This window comes from Notothenia rossii, assembly GCF_949606895.1.
Source record: "Notothenia rossii genome assembly, chromosome: 8".
Taxonomy (NCBI): Eukaryota; Metazoa; Chordata; class Actinopteri; order Perciformes; family Nototheniidae; genus Notothenia; species Notothenia rossii.
The window spans coordinates 63,500,378-63,519,547 of NC_136906.1; the positions used below are offsets into that span (position 1 = coordinate 63,500,378).

General features: G+C 40.8%; 1 protein-coding gene across 3 annotated transcripts in view; it reads right to left on the bottom strand.

Annotated features, from left to right (window-relative positions):
- The window catches only part of akap7 (A-kinase anchoring protein 7), a 51,337-nt gene that overhangs the window by 20,461 nt on the left and 11,706 nt on the right, over nt 1–19,170 (bottom strand). For all 3 annotated transcript variants that reach the window (XM_079643468.1, XM_079643469.1, XM_079643467.1), the window contains one exon: nt 18,776–18,876. In XM_079643468.1, the coding sequence (XP_079499594.1) occupies nt 18,776–18,876 (101 nt within the window). The remainder of the gene's footprint in view (nt 1–18,775; nt 18,877–19,170) is intronic.

Sequence of the window (19,170 nt, forward strand, 5' to 3'; positions counted from 1 at the left end):
TATAAAATAGATGATTTACTAACAGAAAGTAAACAGATGCTAAATCATTATTATTGAAACATTGTTTAAACCTTAAGGCTGTTCAGTGTAATTAAATGGATTTAAATCATTATTATTTTGTTTGTTTTTAAGGAAACGCTTGATTCAAATCAATGATCGGGTGTTGTGTGAACATATACATATATTTTTGTTAAGCCGTATCATCAGGCCCTACTGTTAATTAGACTTAAGCTAGTTACAGTGTATCAGCGAAAAAACTGAACGTTACTTACGGCAAGCTCTTGACCACTAGTAGCGCTACAGAGTGATGATTTTATGAATGAATCGCTGTCTTGTCTGCATCGTTTACAAAGAACGTGCGTAAGCGGGAACGCAATTCACAACCTGAAACCAGCTTCACCCTGTTTTGTTGAAGGACTCTCGTCTGGAAAATTATTCACTGTCACTTCACTTCAGTGGATGTCCATATACGGCTTATCTTGTCTATAACGCAACAATATTCAGTGTATTGTCTTAGATGAGTAAGGAAACCACAACATATTGACATTGTTATTAGCGGCTGGAATTAGAGAACTTTCTTTACTTAAAAAAAAACGTATTAAATCAAAGTTATTTCAATTATAAAAATAGCTGGCCATTAATTTAAGAGTTGACATTTGATCAATAAATTCATGCAGCTCTAAATAAATTGTCTAAAAATGTTAGGGAAATCACCTTGTTTATTGAGTCATGCATTTAACAGCATTAGTCATACCTCCAGGGTCTTTTTTTAATGAGAATGTTTTGATAAAATGTGTTGCTTTTTAAGAAAACACAGAATAGCACCATTAAGTGTTCTAGCTTGGAGGCTAATGTTTAAGAACATATTTTAAGTTCAGTACTGACAGATGGTATTTGCAGTAACTTTAAACCAAGAAACTATTTCCTCTTGTTGCAGAAGCTCATGAATCAAAAGCCAAACAGAGCCATTTCACAATGAATTGCACAGCTGGAATATCACCATTACTCTGCATACACACATCTGTATGCAACACTAGACTGCACACAAAGGGAAGTGCAAGGTCACACACTCTCACATGAGCACTCCTTGTCCATCTGTAGGTCACACACAGTCATGGATGCAGCCCTGGGCACACAAAGACACACACACAGACACAGACACCCAGTGTGCGGTATATCCCCCCCACTGCATGCATACAGCCCCTCTCCACTGAGTACATCAATCCAATTGGTTTGTCCAACAATGCACACCCACGCATTGATGCAGGAGACACTTACTGATTTTCTCCTCCGCTTGGGAGAACGGGAAGCAGCACAGTTGACCCATGACGCCTCCTTCCCCTCTCCTGCTGTCCCCGCTGTTACCCCTCTTTCTGCTCTTCCCCCTTGCTCTAAAGCAGATGGATTTATAGCTTCTTCCCCGCTGCCTCCCCCACACTTTTATGTCCTCGTCTCCCCTCTTTGGTCCCCCACCTCGAAAGACAAACGGACCCCGGTGAGGATGGAGGCGACAAAAAAAGAAACCTCTCCGTGCAGCCCTGCAGGAGCTAGTCAGCAGACAAGGAAAAAAATGAAACGAGTTGCTCCTTGCTCTCGCTCTACTTTGCACTGACACAGGGAGGAGGGGTGTGTGTATCCGAGAGAGAGAGAGAGAGAGAGAAAGAGAGAATGGGAGGGATAAAGAGAGAGGGAATGGGAGGGCTAAAGCGTGTGTGTGTGTGTGTGTGTGTGTGTGTGTATGTAGGAGACAAAAAGAGTATAATTTGTTCACGTGTTTGAAGTAGAGAAAGCGGAGGAGGGGTATGTATGAGATAGAAAAGTGTGTGTGTGTGCATTTATGTGCTGAAGGGGGGGGGGGTGAGCGAGCTTCTGTAAGCTTGTATATTCAAGGCAGACAGGGAGCATACTTAAGAGTGTGGAAGAGGAATGGGGAGCGGTGTATATGAGGAGACAGCAGACACTACTGTGTGTGTGTGTGTGTGTGTGTGTGTGTGTGTGTGTGTGTGTGTGTGTGTGTGTGTGTGTGTGTGTGTGTGTGTGTGTGTGTGTGTGTGTGTGTGTGTAGGGTACCAGGCTCCACCTCCCCTCTTCATCGTAGCTTGAATAATGGTCGCAGAATGGCCTGCAGCTGCTGCATCTGTGTTATTTATGAGACCTGTGGTATTTTGTGCCAAATATCCCCAAAGAATAGAAACAGACGAACTAACATTTCATAATCAAATAGGTCAATTTCGAGGCCAAGCATGGATTACTGTTCAAATGATGGTCTGAATAGAATCTGGATATCCCTATGGGAGGGTCAAGAGAATATGGGGACATATTGTGAGCCCTTTTATGATCGCATTCAGTGTTTTTCATGAGATCTTGAAGGCTGAAGTCATTCAAAGAAATGCTGCCAATGTAATGAATAATAGATATTCCAATATACATCCTGCGCCTAGCTGAATATGACGTGATGAGGTCAGACTTTAATTCCACTTTTTATTTATTTGCATAATAAAAAATGTTTTTTGACTTCTTAGTTTGGTAAGAAGTCAATAATAATGATAATTCCTCTAAAAGATGCAATTTTGATATATCGTTGTCTATATCTGAGGTTATTTTTAGCAGTAACATTTTTTTGTATTGAAGTCATCTCTCAAACTGAAATACCAAATAATTTGCTTAATTTCTTGGACTTTTAAGAAGATGATAAGTCGCTATTGTATTTTGTATTATTGTAAATTACATTATGTATCTGGGGGGGGTTTAAACTTTTACAGGCCAAAGCCTTTCATCAGTCACTACCCTCTTTTTTCAAGTATATTTTCAAAAGGTAATCCATCAGTAATAAATTGATAAATGTGCCTATTATGTTTTGATAGCTTAATCTATTCTTGCTTCGTCACAATTCCATTAACAGCACAGTGTTCTGAGTAAACAGCGAATAATTCAGTGTTTCGCTGCAGCGACACTGCGTAACCCCTTAATTGACGAGTCATGAGCAGGTTTTGTTTATATGTATCATTATGCCTCAGTCGATGCGTAATCACGCTGCACAACATGGGCTGTATCGCCTGGTTCCTTGCATAATTAAAGTAGCTGAGAAATTGTGGTGTATTATATGTTTTGGTGCCTAAAAAAACACTTTTTTCTGCTTTCTCTCAGCTCGGCGTCAGCGCTGTACTCTGATGAAACGGCCTCAAACTCACAGTGGGAGCTCGGTTTAGTCTGACAGCATGAGTTGCTAGTGCTGATTGAAACTATTTTCTGACAGAAGTAAGGGTAAAAAAGTGCTGAGCCTCATCCATCATTCTAGTATTAGTGAATTAAGTTATAAGTACGTCACCAGTGGGATTTTTTGCCGGATTTTAAGACTATTTATGTCCTTATATATAGCACCCCACACATTGATCTGCAATCTGCGGTTGATGGGCGCACGGTGGAGAATCGGAACATATTGCCCGACCTTATTACTCAAACACATGTAACAGTGAAAAAGCAACTTGTAACCACCCAGCTCCATATTCACATTGTAGCCAAGGCGCACACACTGTCCTAACCTATAAATGGACTGCTTTATTAGAGCGCTCTTTTAGTCTCAGCGCTTTACAACAAAAGCCAGCATTCAGCCAATAACACACACGCTCATACGATGGTGCTGGAGACTACCAAACAACGTTCCACCTGCTCATCGGCAGCGATGAACAATAAGACATTTCAGGTTAAGTACTTTGCCCTGAAACACTTTGACATGTAGACTGCAGGGGCCAAAGACTAAAACACCAAATCCGATTTTTGTAAAGATATTTTTGGGCCCAGAGAGTGGCTTTATTGGGCACGCAGAGTTAAAAGGGGGCGATAGAGGGCATGACATTGCACTTTAGCACTTTGAAATGATGAGGATGCCAGTAAAAAGGGGATAAGAGACATTTATGTTTCGTTGAAAGGGCCTTGGTACAAGCCCTCTCCACATGTACCTTCAGCAGCTCTGCTGATGAGCCCTTGATTGAAACAATGAATGTCCACCAGTTCCAAGGAGGCTCTTTCTGTAGCTAGCTGCATGTGCACAACACTCAAGAAGAAGCCTGCTTTTACGTAAAACACTACTCTCCAGGGTAAATGGAGAATTACTAATGGTGGATTAAGGGGTTGTGAGTGCACATCGCATACATTGTAATGCACTGAACTCAGCTGTGTGAGGAGGCAGGGAAGGCCTTTCTCCAACAGCAGCATTTAGCAACAGCTGCTACTTTTTACACACACACATACACAGCTGTGATGACTGCTATTTGTGGGGCTTACGTGTTGACATTGACGAGGCTTTGAGCGTCAGTTATACTATTTCCACATGAGTGCATGAACACATCACACCTGCGAACACAACATCTACCGGTAATTGATTTTTGCTTTTTCAATATGTTTATGTGAATATCTGAATATTTATTCCCTGCAGGTTTATAAGAGATTCTGAAAAGATTATTCACAAAAGGAAATATCATGCAGCTCGGGGACTATTCCACACAGTAGTGTTTACTTCATGCTGCAAAGTGCAGTTTGTGAGTACGTGTTTATAAGCCACATTCAGCACACCTTGATACAAGGCTTCATAATGCAGAGAGAGGGAGAGGGAGGGAGAAAAGGCAGAAGAAAAAGCTGCAACAGTGTTGACTTTGTTTCGCTGAAGGACGACTCATGGCGCCTTGGTACTTAAGTCACAAGACAGGTTATGCACACAAGAAGAAAAAATAACAACTGCATGATGCAGATAACAGGAGCTTCAGTCTGCTACAGTGATATGGCTAAATGTTCATCATACACACAAAATAAACAAGGGAGGCAAACACCATGATGTGCAAACACCATGTGTGTGAGTTATTAACAATGTTAGGACTGTGTGTGACATGCCCTGCCAATCTGCTGTATCCATAACTGTCTACTCTTGCTACATTTGACATTTATTTAGTACTTGTGTCAACACAACAAATCACAACAACATATATCTATCCCTTGGACTTATACACTGAATCGTTCCCACTCTTATGATAAACGTTTAATTCAACTTCAATACAATCTGAATGTAATTACAACTGCTTGACTCTCCATTTTCATCTTTTTTCTGGTTTAAAAGCTTTGAGTAATTTTCACATCGGTGCAAATCCTCCTTAAAGAGTAGCATTCTCATCATCGTGAAGGATTTTTCACCACAGAAATGATAGGACACTAAATCCAAGTGACACAGAAAAATATTATTTACACGCATTTAACATTTCAGCACAATTCAACACACAACCAAATGAGCTTTGTAAACGAACACTGTTGCACACAATGTGAAGCATCGAGTGTTGGTATCTCAAGGAGTGAGTTTCATTCAATGTAATTACGAAATGGCCATCTTTTCTCACTTATTAATACCAAGACAACCATTCATATTTGAGATATAGCTGTAGCTTTAAGTGGGGAAATAGTTATTTAAAAGAGTGTTTGTTTCTCTTAATAAACTGACTCCATCTCCCTCACGGTGTAAACCGTCGAGATGGATTTGAGGAACATGTTTCTTGCTCCACCAGCGTTGCATTACAGCAAACAAACTAACCATTCAGGCAGTTGTTGTGCTCGATATCATCTATTCTATTGTGGTCTTCTTATTGGAACATCCCACGCTTCAAGGTTGTTAAATGTTCTCTGGATCAATCCTAGGGTTTACGGCTGTGGGATTTCACTGTTATGTTTACTGCTGTGGGTTTGTGTATTTATGACATATTGAGGTTGCTTACATTATTTACATACCATCCAATTGGATTTGAATTAATTGGTTGTCTCCTCAGTTTTTTCAAAGAAACCAATATGACGTTTAATACTAAGCTGATTCTAAGTTATGGTTTTCATGCCTCACAAGCTAATGTCCCGGGTAATTTGTTTCTTTTGAAATGTTTGACAGAGCCGATCCGAATAAATCTTCGAAATGATCAACACTAGAATAAAAATATTTAGGCAAAGACAGAGAAACAGCTGGAGGAAAATATTTGAGTGGGAATGGTTTAACATCTCCGCGAGAAAACCAGAGGTATGATTTTAATTGTACTAAATCTTTATCCAATCCTCCTCTGCTTGTCTTGACCCAAGTCGGCCTCACGTGCCTCGTTTGAATATGAAACGTGAACTGCTCGTCTGTTTAATGTCACCTTTACTCAGACTCTTAATTTGCTCTCGCCATTTGTCTGGCCAGCCTATCTGCTTGTCTCATCTTCACCATCTTTTTAATTCTATTGCTTCTGCTACTCTCCTCAGGCTCTACTTTCTCTCCCCTCGCTCATTTATCCTTCTTTCTTAATCTTCTTTCTCTATCCTCTTCGATTCCCATTCTCTTGTCCATTCATCCTCCAATCTGCTAAGTCACAGTTGCTCTATTTCTTCCCTCGTGTCGAGCCTTTTCCCTTCTGTTCCTTATTCTCTTATCTGCTTTATCTCACTGCAGCCCTTCTTCTATCCTCTTAAAGCTCACTACGGCCTGCACTAAGACCCCAGCCCCACGAGGACGATAACGCAAACGGACCGCAATCGTTATCAAAAAAGTCCTCCGTCCTCACGCAACAGGCACCAGAAACGTGTCCGTTCACACGAGACCGCTCGAAAGCGATGGAGACGCTGTAGTACATATGCCAGGCCTGTAAGTGGCACTGTACTCCTACCACAAAAGCAGCGAAGAAGACTTCCCACACATGGTTGCTATGGTTGCCCTTCTGTTTATTCTCCGCTGTGGACGCTCTGGTTCCGTGCAGCAGAATTTCAGTTAGATATTTTTTTGCTGGTCAACACGTCCGTTAAAGTTGAAATCTTCCGTACAAAATTAGAAAAGTGCCGGTCAAAGGTCTTCTTTGTTATTTATTGAGCTTTAAAACAAATTGATAATGATTCTATATAATAATAAAAAACGGAGCCTCTCTTTTTTCCTCCCCCTCTTCTGACAGCTCAGCAGCTGATCTCTGAGCAGAAGACGTGGGGAGAGGCGGGGCTATTGCGTCATCGTTATCAGGACATGATCGTATAGGGGTAAACACGGAGCCGTTTGCCCCCCCAGAGCGTTTCGTTTGCAGATCTACCCACCTTGGGACCCGTCATCGTTTTCTGCGTTTCCGTGTCAGCCTTGTGTGGCCGAACCGTTTATCTGATAGAGAACTGTAGCAGATACGACCGATGTAGATTTAGATACCAACATGAGATAAGACAATAGCCTAGCCAGTGTTGGGAGGACAACTTAGGCTGCAGCCACACAGAGGCGAAACGGGTCGTATCCGCTACAGTTCTCTATCTTATAGACGGTTCGTCCACACGAGCCCGATAGGGAAATGCGGATAACGATAACGGGTCCCAAGGTGGGTAGATCTGTGGACGCAACACTCTGGGGGGCCAAACGGCTCCGTGTGTACGTCCTATACGATCATATCCTGATAACGATCACGCCATAGCCCCGCCTTTCCTCACCTCTGCTGCTCACCCCCGTGTCATTGCTGATGTGTTTCGCCAACAACAATGGCGGATCACAGGGTTGCTTTCGTGCTCCAGACACTACTGACCATGATACAGATGTTAGTGCATCTAAAAACGTTTGTGTAATGTAACGCAAGACAACAGAACAATGTTACCTTAGAAAATAAGAAACTAAGATGTTTAGTAAAAAAAATGTATAATCCTAAATGAAGCGATAGGCCTACAGAATAGTATAGATGACAAGTGCTGTTATGTTTAAAACGTTAATTAAAAGCAAACAGAGTATATTTGTTTAATAAATCAGTTGTCCACCTACTACATGGAAAAATCTATTTAAAAGAAAAAATAATGAACGTAGCCAAAAAGAAAATATATATAATATATCGATATTTATTTAACTTATTGTAATACTGCTAGTAATCCCCACTTTACAAAAAGTAACGGTAAGGGAATACAGTTCCCCTTTTTTTGTATCCTGATTACGTAATTCTGTAACATGTAATCTGTTACTCCCTCAGACCCAAAGTCCATGCGCAGGCTCGGCTGTTATACTGTATACACCAGCAGGTTTTTGCTCTCGGGAAGATTTTAAGACCCTTCGGATGTTGTTGGCAGCTGCGTCGTGTACTGGAGAAAGTTCTTGTGTGCGATGTATAATGCCTGGATCAGATCACATGACATTTTACTCTTTGCATCTCAGATGGGACGGGACAAAACAAGCAAATGTCACACGTCAGGTTTACCGTGCTCATATATTGTAATCTGACTGGGACTGAAAAGTCGGATTTTGTTGTAGCATTTACATAATGTTATTATTATAGGAAAGACAGGACAACCTTCTTCTTTTTTTACGATTTGGTACCGTTTACTTATTGTAACGCCTACTCCTTTTAAAAGATATTGAATCAGAAAAACCCCAAACATTTATGTAAGATTAGTTAGTATTATTGCAGCAGATGAACATGAATAAGCTTTGAAGCTATCTTCCAAAGATTAATTGAAACGTTTTACAAAGTTTTTAAGTATTTCTGACTCTGAATTACAACCTAAAGTCCATTTATTTCCTCTCTTAGGTCTTTAATTTCCTTTAGAGCAATATAAGGTGAAGGCGATATGAGAACACCTTACATTGGGTCAACCAGTGCCACTGGGGATAGTTCTTATTATTGCAATGCACATTTAATCAACCCTTTATAATTTCTTTCTAAGAATAGCCCTCCGCCTGTTGGATTAACAATTCCTCCCCTCAAAGAGTTCTTACTTAAATAGGGAAATTATGACCTGCTGAGTTTTAGAAGTTATGAATTTAATGAAGGCTCAACATGTTAAAATGCTTTGTACGCGGCTGTCACCAAACAAACCCGAGCAACACCTCTGTGGAATCCAAGTTATGAAATCTACAACAAAGGCCTTATCCAGATGCAGCTGCATTATATATTCACATGTCCTCTCACTGTAATGAATTAGATGGAGGAAAAGGAAGAGCGAGGAGGGAGTCTTTTCTATACAATTATTATAATCAGAACCGGTAGTGATTTGGAGAGCTTTTCACAGAGGATGCCTTAAAGTGACAAGAACACAGTATATAACAATCAACCAAAAATTTATATAATTTCAGCTGAAAGAGACTGAACACTGCTGTTTAGGGTAGGTCTGCATATTGCCATGGCAGGGGAAAGGAAGAGCCATTTCAAATGAGCAGCTTAGTCTCAGAAAGTAATTAACAGACTGCAATGGTGGCACTAGAAAGGCTATTATTAAATTCCATTGTTCCTGCTATTATAGTTTTTTGTATTATTATCGGACCAACAGAGTAAATCCAAGTGGCTTCTGTACTACCACACTACAAAACCATCCATAGAGGAAAAAAGTTCATGTTCATGGTTCAAATAAGGAGGCAAGGTGCTTTTATTTAATATAACTGAATACACTGCTCTGCATATTTACTCTTTACTAAGACTTTGCTATGAATGTGTACACTACATTTGACATGACATGCCTCAATCATCCCTAAATACTGTTAAAACATATTATAAACTCTAAAAAGGACAGTGTGAAGGACTTGGTGGCATCTAGGCTCATTCTGAGGTAACAATAACAGTGAATATACACTGATAAAAACATAATAATGAAAATCCCATTTCTGCTGATAAATACCCCAGATACTACAAACTGGCCCTTTGTAAAGTGTGTATTTCAAATGCTGCAGTTTCCTGTTTTAATATTTCTCCAAAAATACATTTGCCCACTCAGATGCGAATCAGCAAATGACGCCATCCGGTACTCGTGGCTGGGGACCTAATTGAGCACTGCCAAAGACTTGTTCCTTGGGAAAGAGTCAAGCAGCACAGTCTGTACACAAGTGAGTGACCTTATCTCTATAAAATACCAAAAGGTCATGGAGCAACACACCATTATCATCATGTGTGCATGCTTTCTGAGTGCTTGTGTTGGTGTGCAATTGCTGTTTGCATACATGGATGTAAAATGGCCATGAGAGGAGCTACACCTACCGGCCTACTGAAAGAGTATGATCTCCACTTTGCAGATAAACTGGAAAGGTCACACTGGTCATTTGTTTATGTAGGGATGAGAAAAAGGGAAAACAAGCAATGACATTTGAAGATGGTCTTTTAACTACCCACTAGCTGAAAATGTACAAGAAGAAATATGTCTACACTAACTGAAAGGAGTTTAAATTACTCATAACGAGTGATAAGAAACCTTATCAGACCATAGGATTATTATCTCACAAACACACACTTTGTTACTTTATTAACCACTATCCTTTCTCAAACCTTAATATCCAACAGAATAATGTGTGGCATTTTTTTTTATTGAGACGTAAGCATGTTTTTGTTCAAAATTGTAAACTAGCATCCATCTCTATCTGTCTAAACAGAAGTGGCAACACCATGTTTCATGCCATTTCGCTCTTGAGTATATACAAGCGAAGAGAATAAATAAAGACAAAAAGACATGCTAGCATTTATACTCAGCATTTTTTGAAATTCTGCAGAAATCTGGGACCTAAAACGCACTTGCTGTTACCGTTTTAGCCAGAGGTGTCACCAAATCCACTCAAATTGAAACTGTAAAGACAATACATTTAATGAAAGGTTCACATGAGACTAACAAAAAGTCCCCTATTATTTTGTATAGTTTCTTCTCTCAGTGGCCCTAACAGTATTCTGGCCTGTCCCTCCGTCCCAACAGCACACATTCACACCCTATTGGGTTGTGTATCTCAGGCTCTGTTGTGGATTATGTTGTACTGCGGATTATGGGATTAACATACATAATACATAATCAAACACTGACCACTGTGTACCACCAGGAAAAAAACACTAAACCTCAAGAGTGAGGAACAGTAGGCTGAAAACAGAGCAATAAAGGTTTCAAGTTGATACATCTTTTGTCCCTGCTGCATTAATACCTATTTTGAGTCTGACAGTGCAGTTAAAAAATGCTCATCATGGCTTAATAATACAGACATTTAAAGCTTTATCATTCTTAAACCATAGATTTAAAGATAGATTCATGGTTTCCTACCTTCCGTGCAACCACTGTTTTCCATTCTTTATCAAACGAAAACGGCTGTATTCTGGTGCTAGTTCGACATAATGAACACATCTACGCAGGGTAACTTATGCAGTACTTCTGGGTAAACCAGCACTACAAGTTTTGCTTACCAGTGTTTTGATGCTGAGGTCAGATAACTAAAATTCTAAAAAATACATGTAGCTCTATGAGATATGAATGTGAAAGTGTATTGTGATGTTTGTATTTTCACCTCTTCATATAGATGCATTTCTCTGGTCAGCACTCTGACATTGCGGCCGCTGCACCTGTGTGTGTTTGTGTGTCCCAAGAAACACCTTAAGGACTTCCTCCTGCATTGATTTAGTGAAACGCTACATGTGAATGAATGGCGGGAGCAAATTAGACTATTTCCCGTGTGTAAATCTGGTGACCATTACACGTTTCTACCAAAGGCTGTTGCTTTTCTTTATTGAATTCATCATTCTGGTGTGAACATTGTGACTCATTGTGAGCAAACAAATCTATTCTGTGCTCTGTAAATTATACACACATTCAATCACACTCAGTTAAACTCATAGGCCCTATAATGATGGTTTCATTCGAAGAAAAAAGAGAGCCAACGGACATGAAAGAATCAAAAGGTGAAAAAAGCGTAACAACTCCACTTTAGTCAGTTACATATTTTGTCATAATGCTTCCCGGATGCTTTAGATTAGGTCGTCTTATTGGATACACAAAAAGCCAATCCGAATTTGACATCTCCCATTCTCTGATTGGTTGGTTTTATGTCAAAATTTCAAGCTGTGCCTTTAGTGTGCAAAAAGAGGACATATGACAGAAACTGAGTGAGAAGGATTATTATTGCACATTAAAATCAACATAAGCAAACATGAGCACAGAATAGTTTTAGGTTTGGTCTATAAAAATGACTTTTTCGTAATAATTTCCTTGCAAAATATAATTTATGCGGTTGCAAAATGACTTCAACAATGTCTTGTTTCTGTGCTTCGAAAATGAGGCCCCCATGTAAAGTCGTACACAATGAATTTTCTTTAGTTTTGCAAGGATCTCTTGAGTCATGTGCTTTAAAAAGAAGAGGTTGTAATGTCAAAGCGGTTTAAGATCTTATAAGAGGAAGATATGGTTAATACTAGGGCTGCCCCCCGATTAGTCGACCAAAGGTTAGTCGGCCAAAGAGTCTTTGGTCGGTCAAGATTTAATTGGTCGTTGGTCGCCGAAAAAAAAAAAAAAAAAGATTGAGAAAAATAAATAAATAAATAAAACGGGAAACAGGAGGTGACAGTGAGTCACTTGTTTTCACGTCAGATAAGCTGATAGTTTTAACCATGTCAGGCGTAAAATCAAGAGCTTGGGAGCATTTCGAAAAAGTAACAGACAACCCGAAGAAGGTGATATGCAAACTTTGCAAGCAAATATTCTCCTATCATTCATCAACTACAAACATGACTTATCACCTGAAACATGTAAGTACCGTTCAAGCCATTAAAAGATGGACGCTCTGCGGCTCTAGCCTTAATAAAAAGCCTGTTAGATAAAATGTATTGTCATATTATGGGCTATTAGGCTTAGTGTAAACTTAAATTAATGTGCATTTCTCTGAATAGGCTCATCCACTATACGTTGATAGGGCCACCGCATCTACCTCAACTTCATCTTCGCAGCCGCCATTGAAACTCTCACAGACAACACTCGTTTTGAAGCCCCCTCTTTCCGAGAAATGGAAGAGAGACATCACCGACAAAATTGCAGATTTTGTGGCACTGGACATGAGACCTGTAAACATTGTCGAGGGGGAAGGGTTCAAACAGATGATGAAGTTCATCGAACCGGGTTACACTGTACCCAAACGTGACACCGTAATGCACGCCATTAAAAACAAATATAACACGACCAAACAGGTACTTTTGGAGAAACTTAAAGCCTGCACAGCAGTCAGCTTCACTACTGACACATGGACCTCCAACCAAATGGATGGTTACATGACTGTGACGGCACACTTTATTTCCCAAAAATGGCAATTACATTCATTCGTGTTGGAGACTAAAGTGCTGGAGGTGAGCCACACAGCTGCCAACATAGCAGAGCGACTCAGCGAAGTGATGGAGGAGTTTGGGATTCCGCCAGAAAAGAGGGTCGCTGTGGTACACGACAATGCCGCTAATATGGTGTTGTGCGCTAAACAGCTATCTCAAAACCCGTGCTGGGGTAATGTCCAGGGAATTCGTTGTGCGGGGCACACCTTGCAGTTGTGCATAAACGTGGCTGTTAAATTAGATCCCATCTGCCGAGTGATTGCTGCTGCCAGACGCCTTTTGGGACACTTCAAAAAAAGTGCCAAGGCAACAGCAGCTCTCACTTTGAAACAGAAGCAACAGAATGTGGCTGAACACAAACTGATACAAGATGTGTCCACACGATGGAACTCCACTTATTCAATGCTGGAGCGTCTTCTGGAACAGAGATGTCCGGTTACAGCTGTGCTTTCAGAACCCGGGACCACCCACCAGTCTGACCGAGATCTGGATCTCACAACTGCCCAATGGAGGACAGCAGAGGACATTGTCTCCGTGCTGAGGCCCATGATCACCCTCACCGAGCTGCTCTCACAAGATATAAACGCATCTCTGTCTGTTACGCTGCCGATGCTCGTCAACATGAAGAGGCGCCACTTGTTGAGTCGTGATGATGACAGCACGACCGTGAAGGCAGTTAAGAAAAAAATCACAGAGGAAATCGACACGGTTCAAGAGCTTGTCATTCCTCGGTGCAGAGAAACGGGACGATGCATACACAACGGTGTGGGATCTGGCTGAGAGTTTATCTCCAGCAGAAGAAGCTACTGCTCAGAGAGAGGACAGCAGCGGCGCAGAGGAAAGTGAGCCCGCACCAAAGAGGCAAAGGGAAAAGCAGCAGGACATATCAATGCTGATGGCCTTTGATGAAGATCAACAGACGGAAGAAGAGAAAAATGAAATGAAGACATACTTGGAGGACCGAACCAAGGTTGACAAGGGACCACTGATTTGGTGGGAAATGAATGAGGAACGCTATCCCAAGCTTGCCAGAGCAGCTAAGCGCATCCACTCCATCCCTTCCACATCCACGCCATCGGAGCGCATATTTTCCAAAGCCGGCTTCATTGTGAGCAAGACACGGAGCTCACTTCTCCCGGACAACACAGACAAAATCGTGTTCTTGTCACATAATATGAGAAGACTAAGATCGGAGGGAAACCCTGAAAGTCAGGTAGTGGCCTAGCCTAATATAACACCATAGTTTTGTAGTTTATAGTTTTCGTTCTTCGTTCGTTCAACTGAAGTGTTTAAGTTAAGTTTTGCGGTATATTTATAATTTTTGTTTGCATTCCGACCTCAGGAAAAAACTGAAAGTTTTATTTTCATGTTGAGAATACTTCTCTGTAGGCCTGTTTACTTTTGCACTGATATTTAAATATTTAAGTTGGCTTGAGCCTATATTTATTTATTCGTTTGTTTATATAATTTATATTTATTTTACATGTTTAAAAGAAACGAAAAATATAGTTTAAATTTAGTTTTTTAACAGAAGACTGTTTTTTGTTTGTTTTATAAAGTTATTGTGTTGGTTTTAAAAGTTCATAAGTTGTGTGATGTTTTTATATGGTGTGTTGTGTTGAAATAAATTAACAAAATGTTAAGACAGTCTCCTTGTTGATTTTTCCAACACATTCAGAATCATAATTTAATTACTTGCCGGTTGCGCGAAAAAGGCGGTTTGTCTCTGCGTGCGCTTTCATTCGCGCCACTGGTCGATCAGTGGTCGACTAGTGGCCTTACCTGACGACCAGTGGTCGACCAGGAAAATCTTTGGTCGGGGGCAGCCCTAGTTAATACTAAAGTGTACACAGTCTTGATTTAAAAAGCGTATGTAAGCTATCTTTTGGAGGGGAGACACTTAATTCCCACCACTTCATTTAGAAAAAACTAGTATTACAACGTAGACCCACAACGCTGTGCCGTGGACAGAGCGCTATGACATCACAGGATGCAGTGTTCAGTTTTATCTTTCTTCGCGCATTCATAATTATGTGTGTATTGTTGTGAAACACACTTGACAGAAACACCAGCTTTCTGATGCGCACACACACACACTCTTTGTCTCTCACAGACAGCCCAGTGATCCACAAAACATTGTGACAGCCTAGTTCCACACACACACACACACACACACACACACACACACACACACACACACACACACACACACACACACACACACACACACACACACACACACACACACACACACACACACACACACACACACACACACACACACACACACACACACACACACACACACACACACACACACACACACACACACACACACACCTAAAGGCTCAACAATAAAATCATATTTGTTTGTCCGTCGGCTTATATGCCTGTGATTTTTACCAAAAGGTTCCAGCATAATAAACCCTAATAAGCCACTACTTTAGCTTCTGAACTAAGTGCACTGTGTTACATCATGGTCAGCTATTCATGGAGTAATATGCTTTATTTCAAAGAAAGCAGAGACTCATTAGGTTTGAATAAATCCTCAGAGATCCATAATGTATCATTTTATCTACAAAATTCTACCTCTGTCTTTTGTGCCTCTTTGAATCCTAACAATGAAATGCTATCACAAACAATGGTTTCTGAATCTCTTCCAGACACTTCTCATTAGAGAAACAGTAGACATCGCCTCTGCCTTTAGCGCTGCCAATCGATCTGGGCTTACATTGGCCACAAAGCGCCAGCACTTGTTGAACCCCACATGCCTGAGGTGGATTTTGCAGTTAGTGGCTGCTTAAAATCCTAACCTACAAATTGATTCAGCTGTGGACTTGCAAAATGGATACATTCATAAAATAACTCTTATATTGTTGCTCCTAGTATGCTATCAGAAGCCTCCAGCATTTGATAGACACATCAATACTGTCCGTCTGGATTTAACCCAACTCCAAATGTGATCATTAGTGCCATGTGGAGCTCATGTGGGGATACACAGCAACAATATCCACTGAGGCAATTCAAAGATTGCAACCTAATTTTCCTCCAATGACACATCAGGGAAACGTTAACCAGATCATATACATGCACATTCATTTTATAACCAATTACTGCACCATCTTTAGGCTTTGCATTCATCAGCAGCAGGCACGTGCACACATAGAAATCAAAGTGGGCTTGAGCCCCTGCCCTTTTTCTTCCTCCAGAGAAAGTGCCCTTTTTAAAAAAATAAATGAATATATATCTACTGCTGTTTGCGTGCAGTTTCCCTTTCCAAAAATATATTGATTGAAAACAAAATAAAAATATCAGGTCGGGAGATTAGAATGTGAAGTTCCGATGCTCTCTCTACCCTCCCTCCCTCCACGTCTCGCACACAGCGGTGCGGACATCGGCAGTCACTTCAGGCCGACAGGTAACAGCACCTCCCACCCATGGATGTATAATAAGAACTGGATACAGCGTCGGAGGTGGGGTCTCGTTCTTTCCTATGAGAGCTGCTCATTGGTTTTTAATAAGGGCTATACAAATGTTCATACTGGGTAGTTTATTTGGTTAGAAAAAGATTATCCAACGATTTACAGACCACTCTTTCCCAATGTTAGTCAATGGGAAAAAGTATTTCTGTGCCCAGGGACATCACGGACTGATACGGAAGTTGCAGTACCCCCGTTTGGACACAACGAATATTTTCCTCAGAGTCCGGCGCACTTCCTGGGGGCTTGCTCCCACCTTACAGTCCCATGTTATGCCAGCTTTTCTTGGCTTGTTTGAAGGTGAGTGATGATGATCAAATTAGTAAACTGCTAGTGCCTCAAGTTTACAGCTAATTAGCCAGAAGACAAAAACAAATATAGTTAACTAAGGTAGGCTACTAGCTAATGGATAAGTTAGCTCAAGATTTAGCTATGGCAATTTATCATGGGCATTCAGGCTAATGTACTGTACTTAAGGGAGACACAGTGGCGTAACTATCGACAGTGCAGCCGGTGCAACGCACCGGGGCCCAGAGCCGGCCAGGGGTCCATGCAAAAAAAAAAATAATATTACATATACCTTTTTTTGGGGGGGCCACAATGGCATTGACCGGTTCACGCAGTCTTCAAAGTAACCAAGCAACCTAAATTCATTTGTAATTTGTCTGTCCAATGACCTTGCTCCCTTTCATGTCATGTGATACCTTGCGTGACGAGCGAACCGTTTAATCAACCTGTACTGTACTGTAGCTAGCAGCAGCAAGTTCGGTAGCATTATAAAAAATGTAATAGCTTGCATTTATAATGTACAGCAAACCAAAGCACAAGAGCGGCGCTCAAAAGAGAAAGGACAAGAGAGAACAAGGAGATGTAACGGCTAAACTGACGAAATTAGAAATGTTTTGTCATACATCGTCCTCAAAATCTCGATTAATTCTTTAGTTTAGTTTGCTGTGCCGTTGTCAGGCTGTGGTGGTCTGAGGCCAGCGCAGCCTGTTGTTGATAGCCTATATGTGGCGCTTATGAGTGGTTGTGTGTGTCCGTGCGTGTGTGAGCGCATCAACGTGCGCTTATGTTTGGGGCGAAACAATATTTGCACCGGGGCCAATCACAACCTTGTTACGTCACTGGGGAGACACTAAAGGTGAATACAGTAAAATGTGTATCTAATAACGTCATCACAATCGTCACATTGATATGCAAATTAGGCGTTAACTAGGCCTAATTAAAATGCGCTAATTTGCATGCAGTTACCAAGGCATTGCAGGCGAAAAGGATAAAACAACAAACTAACATAAAAACATATCACCTCGCAACTTGCCCAGATAGTTACTTACGTCAAGTCAGTATTTTCCCCTGAAATGTTATGTTTTTGTAGAATTCTGCTGAGTATTAAACAATTGCGTGAGTGTGAGGGTATTAAAATGAATTGGTCAGTAAGTCAGAGATGTGCAACTATATTTAACTTTTTGTTTTCAAAATGTTTTTTATAAATGATTATGGGAAGGGCCCTTTTTCTCCCGTGAGCTCCCGCCCCCCAAAATGTCTGTGCACGTCCCTGATCAGCAGCCATTATAGAGCAGCTTTTCTCCAACACTGCCAACGCTTGAGAGAACTTTAGCAGGAAAGCCTAAATGGAAATGAGCTCTCCAGTATTCCCATGGTGTTTGATAAGGGCAGTTTGCCCCTCTTTTAGCTGCTGCTTAGCACATACAGTGAAGTTTGATGATGTTACTTATTTACATGGACAACTTTCAGAACAAGTTATTTGCCAATTAGCACATCTAATAATGATTTACAGCAAATGATTTCCCCTAAATATGGAAATAATGTAACTGCCACACCTATGGAAACCATCCAATGATAGAACATATCCACATATTCCAATATGTTTACAGTGTACAGTATTTATTCGACTGTACATGATTTAATTGTGCATTTTTCTCATCCCTGCCACTTACTTGCAGCTTTATGTCATTCGCACTATTTATGTCTCTTTTTATGTTGAGTATATGTTGAAAGAGCCTGAGATTGAAGACTGTATTGACAAAAGGATGCTATAGCTATAGCCCATATGATAAATAAAACCTTTGAATGCTTTTGATAACTTATTGTCCTGTACGTAAGCAGAGGGCGCCCTCTGGTGGCTTAATGTTGTACATGATAGCCAACTAAATGGTAAACACAAACACAACAAGGCTCTGTCTGTGTGTACACGTGCACACTCACCAAGTTGTAGTGAAGTCTCAGTGTGGTAATATCCATCTTGTTGCTTCTTTTTCAACATGGAACAAAGATCCACCCGCTCGACTGTCTGGTCCCCGAAAAACCTGCAGCGAGACGGACAAAGTGACGGTGAGACAGTGAGAGGCAGAAGACTGTTGATGCCTCCAGCAGAAAGCAAAGACCGACGTCAGTCAGTGCAGCTTCTTGTCAGCAATGATCACTCAAATCAAAGGAAACAACTAAATGAAGCTTCATGACTTTATACATTTGGATTGTGTTACATTTTTTCTCCCCTAAAAACCACAAAACTGGAGACAAAACAGCAGACAACATACAGCATAATGTGCTGCAGGTCAATTCAAAAGTTAAAAGAGAATGAAAGGGTCATAAACAATTTT